The 15,872-nt window shown below is 41.6% G+C and overlaps 1 protein-coding gene and 1 long non-coding RNA gene across 6 annotated transcripts in view; both read left to right on the top strand.

Annotated features, from left to right (window-relative positions):
- LOC131510050 (uncharacterized) overlaps positions 1 to 9,191 on the top strand; it is a 64,901-nt gene extending 55,710 nt beyond the window's left edge. Inside the window, exon 2 of the long non-coding RNA XR_009260877.1 lies at positions 7,992 to 9,191. This is a non-coding gene — a long non-coding RNA (uncharacterized LOC131510050). The remainder of the gene's footprint in view (positions 1 to 7,991) is intronic.
- A 2,210-nt stretch (positions 9,192 to 11,401) lies between these two features.
- CAST (calpastatin) overlaps positions 11,402 to 15,872 on the top strand; it is a 108,401-nt gene continuing 103,930 nt past the window's right edge. For 3 of the 5 annotated variants that reach the window (XM_058726612.1, XM_058726602.1, XM_058726560.1), the window contains exon 1: positions 11,403 to 11,605. In XM_058726612.1, coding sequence (XP_058582595.1) covers positions 11,531 to 11,605 — 75 coding nt within the window. In that variant the 5' untranslated portion in view covers positions 11,403 to 11,530. Of the gene's footprint in view, positions 11,606 to 12,131; positions 12,273 to 15,872 lie in introns of those variants that run through there. The other 2 variants (XM_058726623.1, XM_058726592.1) reach the window with 2 other exon arrangements.

The following is a 15,872-nucleotide window of genomic DNA, read 5'->3' as shown; positions in this document are numbered from 1 at the left end:
ATGAACATTAAACATTTTTTAAAAATAAGTTGAATATTTTAAAAAAGACAGTGAAAGGCAACTCTCCTTCCCACTTCACCTCCCTAATCTCCCAATTTCCTCCCCAAAGGCAACGATTATTTATAGTTTGTTATGTATCATTCCAGATGCATAAGGAATACATTCCAGCACAAGGAATACATATGTGGTTCTATAGAAAGTTCATAAAATATATACCTCTTTTTTATTATTTTATATACTATGAATACCATGTATGCCATTCTTCACACTGCCTCTTTCAGTTATTAATACATCTAATACATCTTATAAAAAGAGTCCATATCAACTCACAGAAATCTCTTTTTTAAATGGCTGCATAATGTCCTATTATGTGGTTGTTTTACACTATATTTAGCTGTTCCCTACTGGTAAACATTTAGCTGGTTTCTAGTTTCTCACTATTATGAACAATGCTGTAAAGAACAGTTTTTTTGTGTGTGTCTTTATACATATGTATATACAAGTGTATTTGTTAGAGAAACTCCTAAAAATGGAATCACTAGTGAAAAGATATACACATTTACATTTTTGACAGATGTTTGCCAAATTGCCAACCAAAAATTGTTGGATCAATTTATATTCCCATTAACAATGTGAGATGGGACCTATTTCTCTATCACATTGCCAGTGCCATGTATTATTAATCTTTTGTGCTTTTCCCAATCTAATAGGATAAGAATGGGGTCAGATTGTGGTTTTAATATGTATTTGTTTTATTTTGAATCGGATTGGAGCATCTTTCCACATGGTAATAAGACATTTATATTCCTTTATCTCTGAATTCTCTATTTGTATCCTTTGCAGTGTTTCTATTGAATTGTTGATTCTACTATTGGCTTATAGTCATGTGTAGATTGTCTTTATTTACACATTTATTTTCTATGAGGAATTTAAAAATTTTAATATAGTCTTTTCTTTACCTTTTTGTTAATCTTTTAATCTTTTCTTAATCTTTTCCTTTAAGGCTTCTAGGTTTTGTGTCATATTTTATTTTGTTTCCTAATTTTTAAATTTATTTTTGAGAGAGAGAGAGAGAGAGAAAGAGAGAGAGAGAGAGAGAGAAAGAGGGAGAGAGAGAGAGAATCCCAAGCAGTATCTGTCAGTGCAGAGCCTGATGTGGGGCTCGAGCTCACTAATGGTGAGATCATGATCTGAGCTGAAATCAAGGTTCAGACACTTAACTGACTGAGCCACAGTCATATTTTAGAAAGAGCTTTCTAATGTAAGATTGTAAAAAATATTGTCCTCTGACACAAAATTTGAGATGCTTTTACAGTGTTTTCTCGCTCACTGACATCTTTAAAAAGATAATTATTTAGAAAGAACTATACAAACTCACATTTCACCTCTTGGAAAGCAGCAGTCACACTATCTTATACATTTAATTTAGAATATCTACTTTTCCAAAGCACTAGAATCTTAAAAATTTAAAGTTTAGATTGAGAGATTAAGAAAAAGAGAATCCTTGTCAATTGTAATAATCTTTGAAAATCTTACAAGTGGAATTACATTTGAAACATATAAAATAGGAATAATTTTTACATTTAAGAATAATTTGGGGGGCTTCTGGGTGGCTCAGTTAGTTAAGCATCTGACTTTGGCTCAGGTCATGATCTCACGGTTTATGGGTTCAAGCCCCACATCAGGCTGTGTGCTGACAGCTCGGAGCCTGGAGCCTGCTTCAGACTCTGTGTCTCCCCCTGCTCCTCCCCCACGTGTGCTCTGTCTTTCTCTGTCTCTCAAAAATAAATAAATGTTAAAAAAATTTAAAAAAGAATAATTTGGGTAGGTAGGGTGTACTTAGTGACTTACTTCCAAAGAACAGAGTATGGAAAGGGAGAGATGTTAACTTCTCAGTGGAGAAACCTGGCAAACATGACCTTACCCCAGTGATGGAGGTTGACATCATCACTGATAAATCACATGGATATCATGGATCCTCCATACAATGTGATAAGAAGGCCAGTTACTAGTATAGTATTCCTCCAAACTGCAAGTCTTAGCCTAATCATGAGAGAAACATCAGATTTGTTTTCAAATTGAGGAAAATTCTACAAAACATCTGACCACTATTCACAAATTCAAAATTGCCAAGGTTGTGTAAAACAAGGAAAGCCTGAAAAACTGTCACAGACCACAGAGGAGACTAAGGAGACATGACTGCAGTGTGATATCCTAGACCAGAATCTCAAGCAGAACAAGGACCTTAATGAAATAACTGGTGAAATCCACATGAAGTCTGCAGTTTAGTTAATAGCAATGTACCAGTGTTGGTTTCATAATTTTGACAAATGTATCATGTTGATGTAAGATGGTGACATTAGGGGAAACAGAAACTGGGAATGCTCTACTTTGGAAAGATAATCTTTGCAACTTTCTTGTATATCTAAAATTACTCCAGGGGCACCTGGGTGGCTCAGTTGGTTAAGCGTCCCACTCTTAAGCTCAGGTCATGATCCTAGGGTCATGAGATCGAGCACTGTGTCAGGCTCTGTGCTGAGTATGGAGTCTGCTTGGGATTCTCTCTCTCTCTCTCTCTCTCTCTCTCTCTCTCTCCCCCTTGCCCCAAATTATTCCAAAACAAAATTTTAATAGAAAAGTAATTTCAGGGGTGCCTGGGTGGCTCACTCAGTTAAGCGTCTGATTTGGTTTGTGAGTTGAGCCCTACATCAAGCTCTGTGCTGACAGCTTGGAGCCTAGAGCCTGCTTCAGATTCTGTGTCTCCCTCTCTCTCTCTCTGCCCCTCCCCAACTTGTGCTCTGTCTCTCTCAAAAGTAAATGTTAAAAAAAAAATAAAATTAATTTGATATTTAACAAGAATATTCTGAGAATAAACACCCCTAAAATATTTGAAATAAAATTTCATTTGAAATGACCATTTTTAAGTCCTAAAGATAATTTTCCTACAGTTCATTCCTGCCTGAAGTGGTTGATCAACATGAAATGTGAATCTGCCAAGTAACAAAATTACTTTTGCTATGAGTACCTTTTTAAAATGTCTTGGAGAAATTGCAAATGTCAGTGAGTATGGAGAAGAGTAAGTGACCATCCTTGTAGGAGGATCTTAAAGTGTCCTTTTGAAATTCACACATAGTCCTCATGTTAAGGACAAGGTTTATAAGAAAGAGTTTTTTTTTTTTTAATAACAGCTTAATTGAAATATGATTTATATACTATACAATTTACCTGTTTTAACTATAAATTTCAGTGTTTTTTAGTATCTTAATAGACATGTAAATCAGCAGTCAATTTTGGGACATTTTCATTACCTCAAAAAGAAACCCCAAACCCTTTAGCTATCACCCTCCTGTCCTCACAACCAGTGCCCCCCCTCCAACCCTAAACAACTACTAATCTACTTTCTGTCTCTATAGATTGGCCTATTCTGACATTTCATATAAATGAATGATATATAACCTTTTGTAACTGGCTAGTATTATTTTTATATTCTCCAGATACACTCTGAAGAACAGATAGCTAAAGTACCTTAGAAAAATTAACTTTTATCACTCCAGGTATTAAGCCACTCATTTAAAAATATAATCTCGGGGGTGCCCGGGTGGCCCAGTTGGTTGAGTGTCTGACTTCGGCTCAGGTCATGATCTCACAGTTGGTGGGTTTAAGCCCCGCATCGGGCTCTGTGCTGACCGCTCAGAGCCTGGAGCCTGTTTCAGATTCTGTGTCTCCCTCTCTCTCTTCCCTCCCCTGTTCACGCTGTGTCTCTGTCTCAAAAATAAATAAACACTAAAAAAATTTTTTTAATATAATTTTTTTAAAAATATAATCCCCATCCCAAGGCATTATACATCCCATCCATATATAAACATTCCATTTCAAATTCCATGACAAGTTTTATTTTGTATATATAGCAAAGAATAAATACAGAGAAGTGATGAGGAGTACCAGCTAGAGAGCTAGACCACTTGATTCAAATGCTAACAGAGTCACTTAGCAGCTGTGTAACCCAGGGCAAATTCAACCTCTCTGGGCCTTAGTTTCCTCTTCTATAGCATGTTTCCTACTTCCTAAGGGTGCAATGAATGAATATATGCAAATTTATGGAAAGTCCTTAAAAACTTGAAGAAAATCTTGCCATTTGCAACTATGTGGATGGAACTAGAGTGTATCATGCTAAGTGAAGTAAGTCAGAGAAAGACAAATATCATATGATGTCACTTATATGTGGAATTTAAGAAACAAAACAGATGAACCTAGAGGAAGGGAAGCAAAGATAAGATAAAAACAGAGAGGGAGACAAACCATAAGAGACTCTTATATACAGAGAACAAACTGAGGGTTGCTGGAGGGGAGGTGGGTAGGGGATGGGGTAAATGGGTGATGGGCATTAGGGAGGGCACTTGTTGAGAGGAGCACTGGGTGTTATATGTAAGTGATGAATCACTAAATTCTAGTCCTGAAATCATTATTATACTATATGTTAACCAACTTGGATTTAAATTTTTTAAAAAGTTTCTAATATATAGTAAATACTATATGTTTTCTACGTATTTACGGTATCAACTGTGAGAGCCATTCAGTACCATTAGTACCACCAAGTGTTTAGACAGTTCTCTTGACCTTCTAATCTTATATGATCAGATTTTCTACTTCAAGTATCTTCCTAAATTCCCCAGTCTATGTCTTTTATCTTTTGAAGAAAGAAGTTTAGCCTGGGGGAAAAAACAAAACAAAACAATATGTTCTTACTCATTCCATAAGTGTTTAGGGAGGACATATTATGTGCCAGGCATAGTCTCAAGTTCTAGGAATAAGACTGAAATGACCCTTTTCATCACAAAGTCTAGTGTGGTAGGGTCCCCTCCCTAAGGAGAAAGAGAAAAAAGGGAGAGAAAAATTAAAAGTAACCTGGCTATGCGCCTATGTGAAATGACCCTTTTCATCACAAGGTCTAGTAGTAGGTACAAATACACAGTATGACTGGGATCAAAGAACATATTAATATGCACAAAGATTTCACCTCCATTGGGCATTCTAGTAAGAATTATATCATCACAGAAGGAAACAAGGAAGGAACATCTTCTGGTTCGATTTGGAGGGTTTATAGAAAAAGTTTTGGAGCATGGAGGAAATAATGGAACTAAGATAGAAAGAGAAAGGATTTGGGGGGACATCTGAGTGGCTCAGTTGATTAAGCATCTGACCCTTGATTTTGGCTCAGATCATGGTCTTGTGGTCTTGAGATCAAGCCATGCATCAGGTTCTGGCTGGATGTGGAGCCTGCTTAAGATTCTCTCTGCTCTTCTGCTTGCTTGCATGTATGCACATACATGTTCTCTCTCTCTCTCTCTCTCTCTCTGTCTCTCTCTCTCTCTCTCTCAAAAAACAAATATTTTAAAAATTAAAATAAACTAAAAAATAAAAATAAAAAAGGAAAAGGATTTTTAAAGATGTTTTGCTGAGTGTTCAGATTGTGGGCCCACTCGGGAATTTTCTATTGCGGTAAAAGGATTGCAGTAAAGATGAAAATGCTTTTAGTTACTTTTGGACCACTGGACCACTTTTTATTTAAATATAAGCTGCATTTAGGATTAGGCTGTCAGAATCTTTGACTTGATATGGACAATAGACAGCTACAATGTAATGCACGGTTGCCAAAAGTTAGTGCTTTGGAAAAGGGAAGGGAGGAGTGCTCCAGGGGGGTGGGAAATGAGCAAAGGCAGAACTGGGAAGAGCCAAGAATGTTCCAGGATCTGAAAGCAGAAGGGCATGCCTGGAGCACAGCCCCATGAAGGCACAAGCCAGACCTTGCAGGCCGTGGGAGGCCATGTAAAGGGATCTAAACTTCATTCTGTTGGCAAGAAGGAACCATCAAGGACTGTAAACAAGGAAGAGAGATGATTCATACAGCACTAGTCAGTTGTTGGCCCCAAGAGTATACGGACTCAAAACTGAACTGTTTTCAGGGACCCATACCCCCGAGGATGCAGAGACACAGACCTAAGGGAATTAGTAAGGAAGGTGGAAGACAGCTGAAGGCTTATAGCTTACTAGCAAATAGGGGTGTCTTATACCTACTTCCTTGTCTGCTGCCAGACCTATAGAGCAATCTTTTTTTTTTTTTTTTTTTTTTGCTTTTTGCTTTAAAACAACTAAACAAAACTAGAAAATAAAAATTTTATTTTCCCTTTATTTCTAACCATTCTTTGCAGTCAAATTTTAAAATTGTCGTTTCCATGTATCTAGATGGCAGTATTCACGGCATGGCTGCTCTGTGAAATAAATTGTTCTTCAGTGACCCCTCTGGAAGGCAAATGTCATCGTAAAAGGGGGAGAAATTTAATTAAATGGGTAATATCATCAGACCTAATGTTTAGTTGCATAGCAACGTGACAGCGTACTTTGGTAATATCAATTCCTTCCTCAATACTATTTGCCAAGTTTTACGGTGTTCTATTGCACTGAGGACTGTAATGTGTGTGATAAGCTATCCAAATCCCCTTCAGGAATACAAAAGCCCTTATTCCAGCTCCTAGGAGTGCCCCAGCAGACAGCCCTCATCTCTCAGCTCCTTTGGGGGTTATACAGCTTAAGGGAGTCACTTCCCTCCCTGGAAGCCATGCTCCCTCACTCCTGGCCATACCCAAGAACAGTGATGCAGGCTTGAAAGGACTCAGCCCTCTCTCACCAGCCCCCAACCGTTCTGAAGGGCTTCCTGTCCTGGTGGTCATTCCCTGCAGGGTTGTTATGGGAGGCTTCTACTGGATCTGCACCCCAGCCCAACTTCTGTGTTGACCCATCCTTCCCTCCCTCCCACAGATGTTGATCCCTTGAGTACTCCCTAATAAAGCCCTGAAAAGGAGGTATGATCTCAGTCCTCTTCGGTCCACACTGACAACAAATAGGCTGAAGAACAAGACCTGAAGGTATTCTGCAGGTGTTTTACTATCTGCAGGCACTAAAGGATGAGAAATAAAACATGAGGGACTAGCTATGGGTATGTGTGTGATGCAAGTTCCTGTTTGGTAACAGTGAAAACTTTAAAGATGACTTCATCTGCTGCTTATTCTCTTTGCTTTCTTCATCCTCTGTCCCTCCATCCTTCCATCTCCATTCTTTCTCCCTCCTGCCACCCCATCGGCCACCCATACACAAGCCCAACATGATCTGAGAAGCAAGGTGTCTTCATCCATTCAGGCTGCTATAACAAAAGGGGTGCCTGGGTGGCTCAGTTGGTTAAGCGTCCAACTTTGGCTCTGATCATGATCTCACGGTTCGTAAGTTCAAGCCCTGCATCAGGCTCTGCACTGATGGTGCAGATCCTGCTTGGGATTCTCTCTCTCTCCCTCTCTCTCTGCCCCTTCAGCGTTCTCTCATTCTCTTTCAAAATAAATTAAAAAAACTAAAAAAAAAAAAAAAAAGTACTACAGGCTGGAGAGCTTACACAACATAACAGAAATGTTCTTCTCGCAGCTCTGGAGGCTGGAAGTCTGTGATCAGGGTGCCAGTAAGTTTGAGCGAGGGGACTTTTCCTAGCTGCACACTTTTCATTGTATTCTCACATGGCAGGAAGGGCAAAGGAGCTCTCCTGGGACATCTTTTATAAGGGCATTAATCTCCATGAGAGCTCCACCCTCGTGAATTAATCATCTCTTAAAGGCCCCACCTCCTAATGCCACCACATTGGGCATTTGGATTTTATTATGGGAATTTGGGGGGCACAACAACATTCAGACCATAGCACATGGCCAAACTCCTGTGATCTAAACACATTCTCTCACTGACTAGCACCTCTTCATCCCCTTTATCACAGAACTTCACCACTGAAGCCATTCTTCTGGATAATTCAACAGTCAGAATCATGAAGTTCCTAGATACACACATGTTATAAGGGAAAGGAGGGTCTGAAACTTTGCATATTATTCCTACGTCTTTGGTTATTTGCAAGGATGCTTCTTTTTTCCTTTTTCTTTTTTTTTCTCTGGTTTACTCAGGAAAATGTCACTACAAAGTGAAGCAAACCTGGCTGAGAGTGTCAAGATGGCAGACAGGACAGGTAAGTTTTGGTGGGACTGGCAGGCACTTGGACATCAGCCAGAAGGTACAGGCTTTCTGGAGGTAACCTCCATTCCAGAAATATGTGGTGTTGTAGAAAGAAATATCAACCAAAGGAAGGGGACTATTCAAACTGCGAGTACCTCAGAAAACTACTCTGATACCTCCTCAATCTCACCCCCTGGCTGGGTTACCAAAACCCTCTCAGTTGTCAGATCTAATAGACACTCTTCATACGTTGTCGGATGCAACTTTTGAGTGAAATTTTAAGTGTTTATTTATTTATTTGAGGAGAGAGAGAGAAAGAGAGAGAGTACAAATAGGGGAGGGCAGAGAGAGAGAAGGAGAGAGAGAACCCCCAACAGGCTCCCTACTGTCAGGGCAGAGCCTGACACAGGGCTGGAACTCAGGAACTGTGAGATCACTACCTGAGCTGAAATCAAGAGTCGGAGGCTTAACCAACTGAGCCACCCAGGTGCCACTGAGTGAAATTTCATGCTGTGGACCAGCCCTTCCTTTTAGAAACCCCTCATTCCTTGGCCTCTGGTGCTTACTTCTTTACTGGATTCCTTCTGCCTCACTCTAGCTCCTTCTCAGGTTCCACGGCTTCTTCTCTGGACTCCATCACGTCTTTGTTTTTCTCATTTTACATGCTTCTGGATGAAAAGTGATGGGGTCCTCAATAGCTCCAGCAGCAGTGGGGATAAAGAGGACATACAACGTGAAGGCTGATTGGAGGAGCTTTCCAACTCACTCAAGTCAAACATCAGGAGAGGAAGCAGCCCCTGAGCTCCCTTCCTCCCCAGCCAGCCCACCCTTGCATTAGAGCCAGAAGTCCCATAGTTCTGCCGGAATATCTTTGCCAGCCCTTTCCCTTATCCCACGGTCATTTAGTGGTGGATTTATTTGCCTTTCCCCCTAGACCGTGAGGTCCTTGGTACCTCCAGAGTCTGACACATTGCAGTCATCCTGTTACTGAGTAAAGGAATGAGGTACTTAAAATATGTACAAATAAAAATGTAGCACAAGTTGCCATATATACTTAAAATGAGCTTCCCTAAGATGCTCAAATGCTGGGCGTGGTATCAAAGTTCAAATTTCTCACGGACCATAGAGCAAGTGAAAACACCATCCTTCAACTTATTTGTAATTCTTCTTTACTCATAGTCATTAATGCACAGTTTAGCTCAAAATTGTTTCTGCTTATGTGAGTTCCAACTCTCAAGCAAAGCCTGAAGGCTAATGTCATTATCTCTTGTAGATTTTCATATCAATTATACTACCTACTACAGTTGCTGCTCAGTAAATAGTAAGTTGATAAATGGATTTATTACTCCTAAACTTGGACCAGCAGCTCCAGCCAGGCAGGTAGGCTCTTTTATATTTCCTGAACTGCCCCATCCCTCTTCTGTCCACATCCCACCATGCAGCCAGTACACTCAAGCCTCCTTTCTCTTCCTATAATCACCAAAACCCACAGAACCCCAAACTCCCAAAATAGATTTGTACTTATTCATACCTGTATGTCTCTCAATGTCACCCAAATGATCATGCGTTACAAATGCCATATGACTTCAGCAAAACTCTAAGTACCTGGAGGGCAGGGAATGTGTATTTTCATCTTTATATCATTCCTTCTACAATTTCTTTCACAGTTCTTTACAAGGAAGACTTTTAAGAGGTGTAAAACTAACTGGTATAAGTTCAATTTTAAATACTGTCAGAAAAATACCTCAAATTTTAATCAACCAACCATTATTCATCCGGATCTAAAACCTGAACCTTGGAGCACCTGGGTGGCTCAGTCAGTTAAGATCCCAGCTCTTGGTTTCAGCTCAGGTCATGACCTCACAGTTTGTGAGATTGAGCCCCGCGTCTGGCTTTGTGCTGACAGCATGGAGCCTGCTTGGGATTCTCCCTCTCTCCCTCTCTCTCAAAGTAAATAAATAAATTTTAAAACCTGAACCTAGGTTCTCTAGGCTCTGAAGTAAGGAAATGTTTCAGTTCCTGGGACCACAGGTGGGGCTGCCTATACCTGGCTCCTGTTAGTTTTGGTGTGTGTGTGTTTTGGTTTTTTTTAATTACTTTAGGTGTTTAGTTGCAAGTCATTTTTTCAGGCTTATGACATATTTCCCCAATTATGAATGTAATTCATACTATCAATTGATTTTCCTTGAATGGACAATCATAGACCCCTTGTCGAAGTTGTTACATTTTTACCTATAAATTCTAAGCTGGTAGCCTGTGTGTTGGAACTACTAGGTATAAATGGTAATAAGTAAACAACTGTTTAAAAGGAAATCCATTTAAATCACCCCTCTCTCCTCCCCGCATCAAGAAAGCTGCTAGCCAGTAAAAGAAGTCAAAATCCCTAAAAATGAGAGAGGAGAGGGAAACAAGAATTCATCCTGCCAAGCTCAATGTAGCATGACAAATCTTTTCCTACAATCTGGCTTCTCTCTCTCCAACTGTCTAAAACACAACACTGCAGACAGAGGCCACCCCCAGGCCCAAAGTGTCATTGTCACTGCTGGGAAACAGGTTTTTTTCTGTCAGGTCTGAGCACAAATCCGCAGCAACCGATGGCCAAAGTCTCCGCAGAGGAGCATTTTCTAGACAGGCTTGTTACATTTCACTTACAGGCCCAAACCAGGAAGTGCGGTTTAAGATGAGCCAAAGACAAAAAACCACTTCAGCCTCGGTAACAAAACCCAGCCAGGATCCAGAAAGCCTATAGAGGTTTAAATTGGGGACTATTCGGTTTGGATTGGAACCTCGGGCTTCCTACCCTTAAACGTTTCTAAACTTTCAAATCGCGCCCCCCTGCCCAAAAAAGCCACCAAAGAGAGACGACATAAAACATGCACAGGAGTGCGCACACAACCTACACAAACACACACATCTACACAAACACACGCACAGACCAATTTGTTTTTGTGATCCGCTTCCTTGTCTAGGCGGTCCAGGATTTAAGTCGGTAAATTCTTCTCCAAACTAAACCAGGGCAGTTAGCAGAAAAGGGGTCTAATTCTGGAGATTTTCAAGAAGGGTCGAGGCGTAGACTGGCCACGCCCGGGTCCCGCTCTCCCGTTGCACAACTGCAAGCTAAGTCTGGGCAAGTCCAAGGAGGAACCTTGAGACCTCCAGCCCCTCCTTCCCGCAACCCACGGGAGCAGCAAAGTCTTGGAAGGAGGGGAGGATCCCTGGGTGAGACTAACGGGGCCGAGGGTGTTAAATTTCAGCCCCGGAGCCTTGTACCGCTAAAGCGGGGGCCGCCGCCAGCTGCGGGCAGGAAGGGGAGGACCCAGCCGTGCGAGGGGGAGCCCCCGCTCGGGCTCAGGGCTGGGTCGGAAAAGCTGCCTCACGGGCGCGCCCGCCGGCCCTCTGCTCCGTTCCTCCCTCCCAGAGCTCCCCGCCTGGCCCTCCCTTCTAGTCTCCGCTGCGCCCTCGCGAAGGCAGCGTTTGCAGCGGCCTTGCTATGTCTCAGCCGGGCCAGAAGCCCGCGGCCTCCCCGCGGCCCCGGCGCGCTGCAGCGGCCCGCCAAACCCAGGAGGTGAGTGGCGCTCCTGCGGGAACCACAGGGTTGGGCGCTGGGAGACCAGGGCCCGTAGCCGCGGGACACCTCTTCTGGGCGTAACCTGTCTGGCCTCCAGCACCGTGCGCCCCCTCCCAGGCCGGAATAGGGCGCGGGGCTCAGTGCCCGCCTCTGGGCAGGTGGCTGGTGGTGGCAGGTTATTCCCGGACTGGGGCCAAGTGCACTGGGCGTGGCACGAACTCAATAGGGGCTGGCCCGCGCCGGGAAAAGTTGGATGGTAAGAGGTGGGTGAAATGAGGATAGGGATGAAAGGAGGAAAAAGTTCACTCGGGACCCCTAGAGTGGGTGGGGTGGTTTAACTGGACCGCGGGATCCTCTCTTCCGTCTAAAGCCCAGGCTGCAGGGCGTGGCTGCCTGGAGAAATAACACATCTTCCTAACCAGCCTCGAGCCAAATCGGGCGGGGCGGGGCCAGCCGGCCGGGGCGGGGCCTGCATCGGGCACCGCCCCGTTGCCCTCCCCCCTGACAGCTGCGGGGCTCGCCGAGCTCAGAGCCCGTCCGCTCCAAGCAGGCTTAGTGAGAACCCTCCACCTACAGCACACCGCGTCTCCGCCGGGCCCTCCGCCGCACGGCTCTGAGCAAACCGGTTATCGCCATGGCGTTCGCAAGCTGGTGGTACAAGACGGTAAATAGGAGCGATCGTGCCTGGGCAGGAACGGGAAGGGACTGTGTTTGCTTTGCCTTTCCGGGATTGCGGACGAAGTATTGTTGGGGAAGGGGTGGGGACCAGGTGGGACCTCCTCTCAGGACTTAGGTTAGGCTCCGGGAGAGGCTGAGACTCACCCTACTGTGGTATGCGCGAGCGCGTCGGGGCGTGCGAATGGATGTGAGCAGTTGCGCGAGGCTCAACTCGGCTCACAAGCTGAATGGGACAGGAATTCTTGCTGCAAGAATTTCTCCCCTGGATGCGGATTCCTGGATGAACTCAGCTCTCAAGAGCTTAGATCTAGTGTTTCTAACCTGTAAGCAAAGCTCGAAACTTTTAGAGAAACGTTCTTGGACATACATTTTCCAACACAAAGGAGGAGAGGCAGCCAGGATGGGGTCAAGGAGAAAACCCCCAACTCCAAGAAGCAAAAGCAACGGAGATCAAGGCCCTTGTGGAGAATGACACAGAGAGAGCGATAGGTGTTCTGTATTTTATTCCCAAAAAAGTACACAAAAGTTGTGTTGATAGGTGAGAATCGAAATATTTATATCCCATTAATTTATGTGAAAATTTGAAAAATTTAGTACACCTCTCAGCATGTGGTGTTATTAGGAAAAGCAAGGTTGTAATCAGACACACTTTAGAGAGAAACCTTATATTGGAATCAGTAAACTGTCACTGATCAGCCAAATGGCCATTCATTGAGCATTTATATGCCAACCCCAGTACTGGCCTCCAAGTACACAGCAGAGAATAAGACAGTAGTTCTGTTTCTCGAAGACCAACAAGTCAACCTTTCTGAACCTCTTTCCACATCTATAAAATAAGGGCTGTAATAGGCACCAAATAAGGGTTGGTGAGGACTAATTAGATTCATGGATCAAAGTACCAGACACATTTACTTTTAGTGGTAGGGAATTACAGTTTCCCTGAAGATATTTCATTGTAAATGTTTCCCATTACATTTTCTGGGCTCTTAAAATGTAACATTTATGTGCTGAAGCAAAAGTTTATTTTGAGTCATTATTGGCCTAAGTTGGAAGGTGAGAGGTGGGTGAAATGAGGATAAGGATGAAAGGGGGAAAATGTTCACTCGGGACCCCTAGAATGGGTGGGGTGGTATAACTGGACTGCAGGATCCTCTCTTCTGTCATGGTCCTAAGGTTCTTACCAAAATGCACGTGTATTATCTGCAAATATGGATGGCAGTATTCCAGAGTTAACATCAGACTTTTCTTTCCAAATTAATGGTTCTCTAAAAGAAATTATGCTGGAATATTTGACATAGTTTAAGTCAGTACTTTTAACCCTGTTATGTTTAGACATAGTCTGACATTTTGCTAAAATCTCTTATAATCCAATTTTGGAACTACTATAAATTTTTTTTGTCTCTTAGAATAAGCAAACTGGGGGCGCCTGGGTGGCTCAGTCGGTTAAGCGGCCGACTTCGGCTCAGGTCATGATCTCACGGTCCGTGAGTTCGAGCCCCACGTCGTGCTCTGTGCTGACAGCTCAGAGCCTGGAGCCTGTTTCAGATTCTGTGTCTCTCTCTCTCTGACCCTCCCCCGTTCATGCTCTGTCTCTCTCTGTCTCAAAAATAAATAAATGTTAAAAAAAATTTTAAAAAAAAAAAAAAAAAAAAAAAAAAAAAGAATAAGCAAACTGTCTGTGATCAGCTTTGATTCTTACCAAAGCAGTGTGCCATCTAATAGAAATGTTGTGTGAGCCACATAATGTAATTTAAAAATTTCCAAGTAGCTACATTAGCAAAAGCAAAAACAGGTGAAATTAATGCTAATAATATACTTTATTTAACCCACTGTGTTGCAAACATTATTTCAACATATAATCAATGTACAAATCATTGAGATATTTTAGATCTTCTTTTTTATATTAATTCTTCAAAATCTAGGGTGCATTTTATACTTATAGCACATCTCAATTCATACTTGCTACTTTTTCAGGTACTCAATAGGCATGAGTGGCTAAGGGCTACCGTATTGGACTATATAGCTGTACACATGGCTTCCTAACCAATTTTGTCTGATGGTTACAAAGGGAGTGATCAGAGACCATTTTGAGAATTAAAGAAAAGCTATAGACCATTTTCCCTCAGCAAAATACACACACAAATACACAAAAGCTTACCATAAATCCTCTAAAGGTCCATAGAGCCAATTTATAATGTATGTATATATTTCACATATATACAATAAAAATTATAATATATAATAATATAATACGTAACATAATTTTATAGTATTACATACTATATAATATAATATATTATATTATATTATACTATTATAATTATATAATAATTATATATTATATAACTATATATTTTATATAATAGTATATATGTACTTTTATCAGGTATGTCATATGTGTGTGTGTGTGTGTGTGTGTGTGTATATATATATATATATATATCATTCTCCTGGTAAATCCTATAATATCTATAAATATCCTATAAATAATATCTTTACTAGAATCCTTTAAATACTCAAAAGATTGTGAGCGACCTTTTTTTTTTTTTTTAATTTTAGAGACAGAGTGAAAGTGGGGAAGAGGGCAGAGGGAGGGAGAGAGAGACAGAAAGACAGAGAGAGGGACTATCTTAAGCAGGCTCCACACTCAGCAAGGAGCCTGATGCATGGCTTGATCCCACGACCCTGGGATCATGACCTGAACTGAAATCAGGAGTCAGATGCTCAACTGACTGAGCCATCCAAGCACCCCATGAATGATCTAACTTTAAAAATTTAGGCAGAATAAGATAAAATAATTAAAAGATGTATCTATGATGTTTGTTTAAGGAAGTATCACCTTTAAGCTAGTCAGTGACACATTACAATGTATATTTCCACACCAAATACCAACAAAATCATTGATCTTATTTTATGAAGAATTATGTGGTTGTAATAAAAAAACAAAAACAATAACAACAAAAAAACTTTAAAAAGCTAGAGCTGAAGAATATCTGATGAGCATCATAATGATGAAGCATGGAGAATAAATTTGGTTGACACTAATCACATTCTGTGTCATAAGTTGACTCAATTTGGCCATGCTAATTAAAGGTGTTTCTTAGTCTAATTAGACCCATGAGCCCAGTGGAAGGAAGCATGATCAAGGAGCCCAGTCATTTGGGAGGCCCCATCATTGTGGCCAGTCTGGGAACACTGTCACAAGCCTTCTATGGCAGGACAGACCACATAACTGCAATAACTTTTAGGTGTAAGGAATGCAAATTACAGAGTCTGCAAAAAGTCCACAGGCTTTAGAGTATTGTGGAGAATGGAGATCAGACACAACTTTGCTCTTTTGGTTGACAGTTTCTAAATTGGTTTGCTTCCCATTGCAGATAGGACTTTTAAATTAGGACTAACATCTGATGATATTGTTCTTTAATCAGTTTTGGCACTTCCCAGAAAGTTAATTATATCCCCCAAGTGCTTTTTAAAGAATGGTACTATAGCTTGTTGAGGGTGGAAATATGGGTGGCCATTTGAGATTCTAAGGTGAATAGGTAGGCATTTAGTTCTGAGTAGGTTGTCTGGTGTAATACAAGAC

Source organism: Neofelis nebulosa, chromosome 1 (assembly GCF_028018385.1).
Source record: "Neofelis nebulosa isolate mNeoNeb1 chromosome 1, mNeoNeb1.pri, whole genome shotgun sequence".
Classification (NCBI taxonomy): domain Eukaryota; kingdom Metazoa; phylum Chordata; class Mammalia; order Carnivora; family Felidae; genus Neofelis; species Neofelis nebulosa.
This window is presented reverse-complemented; position numbering and strand designations above follow the sequence as displayed.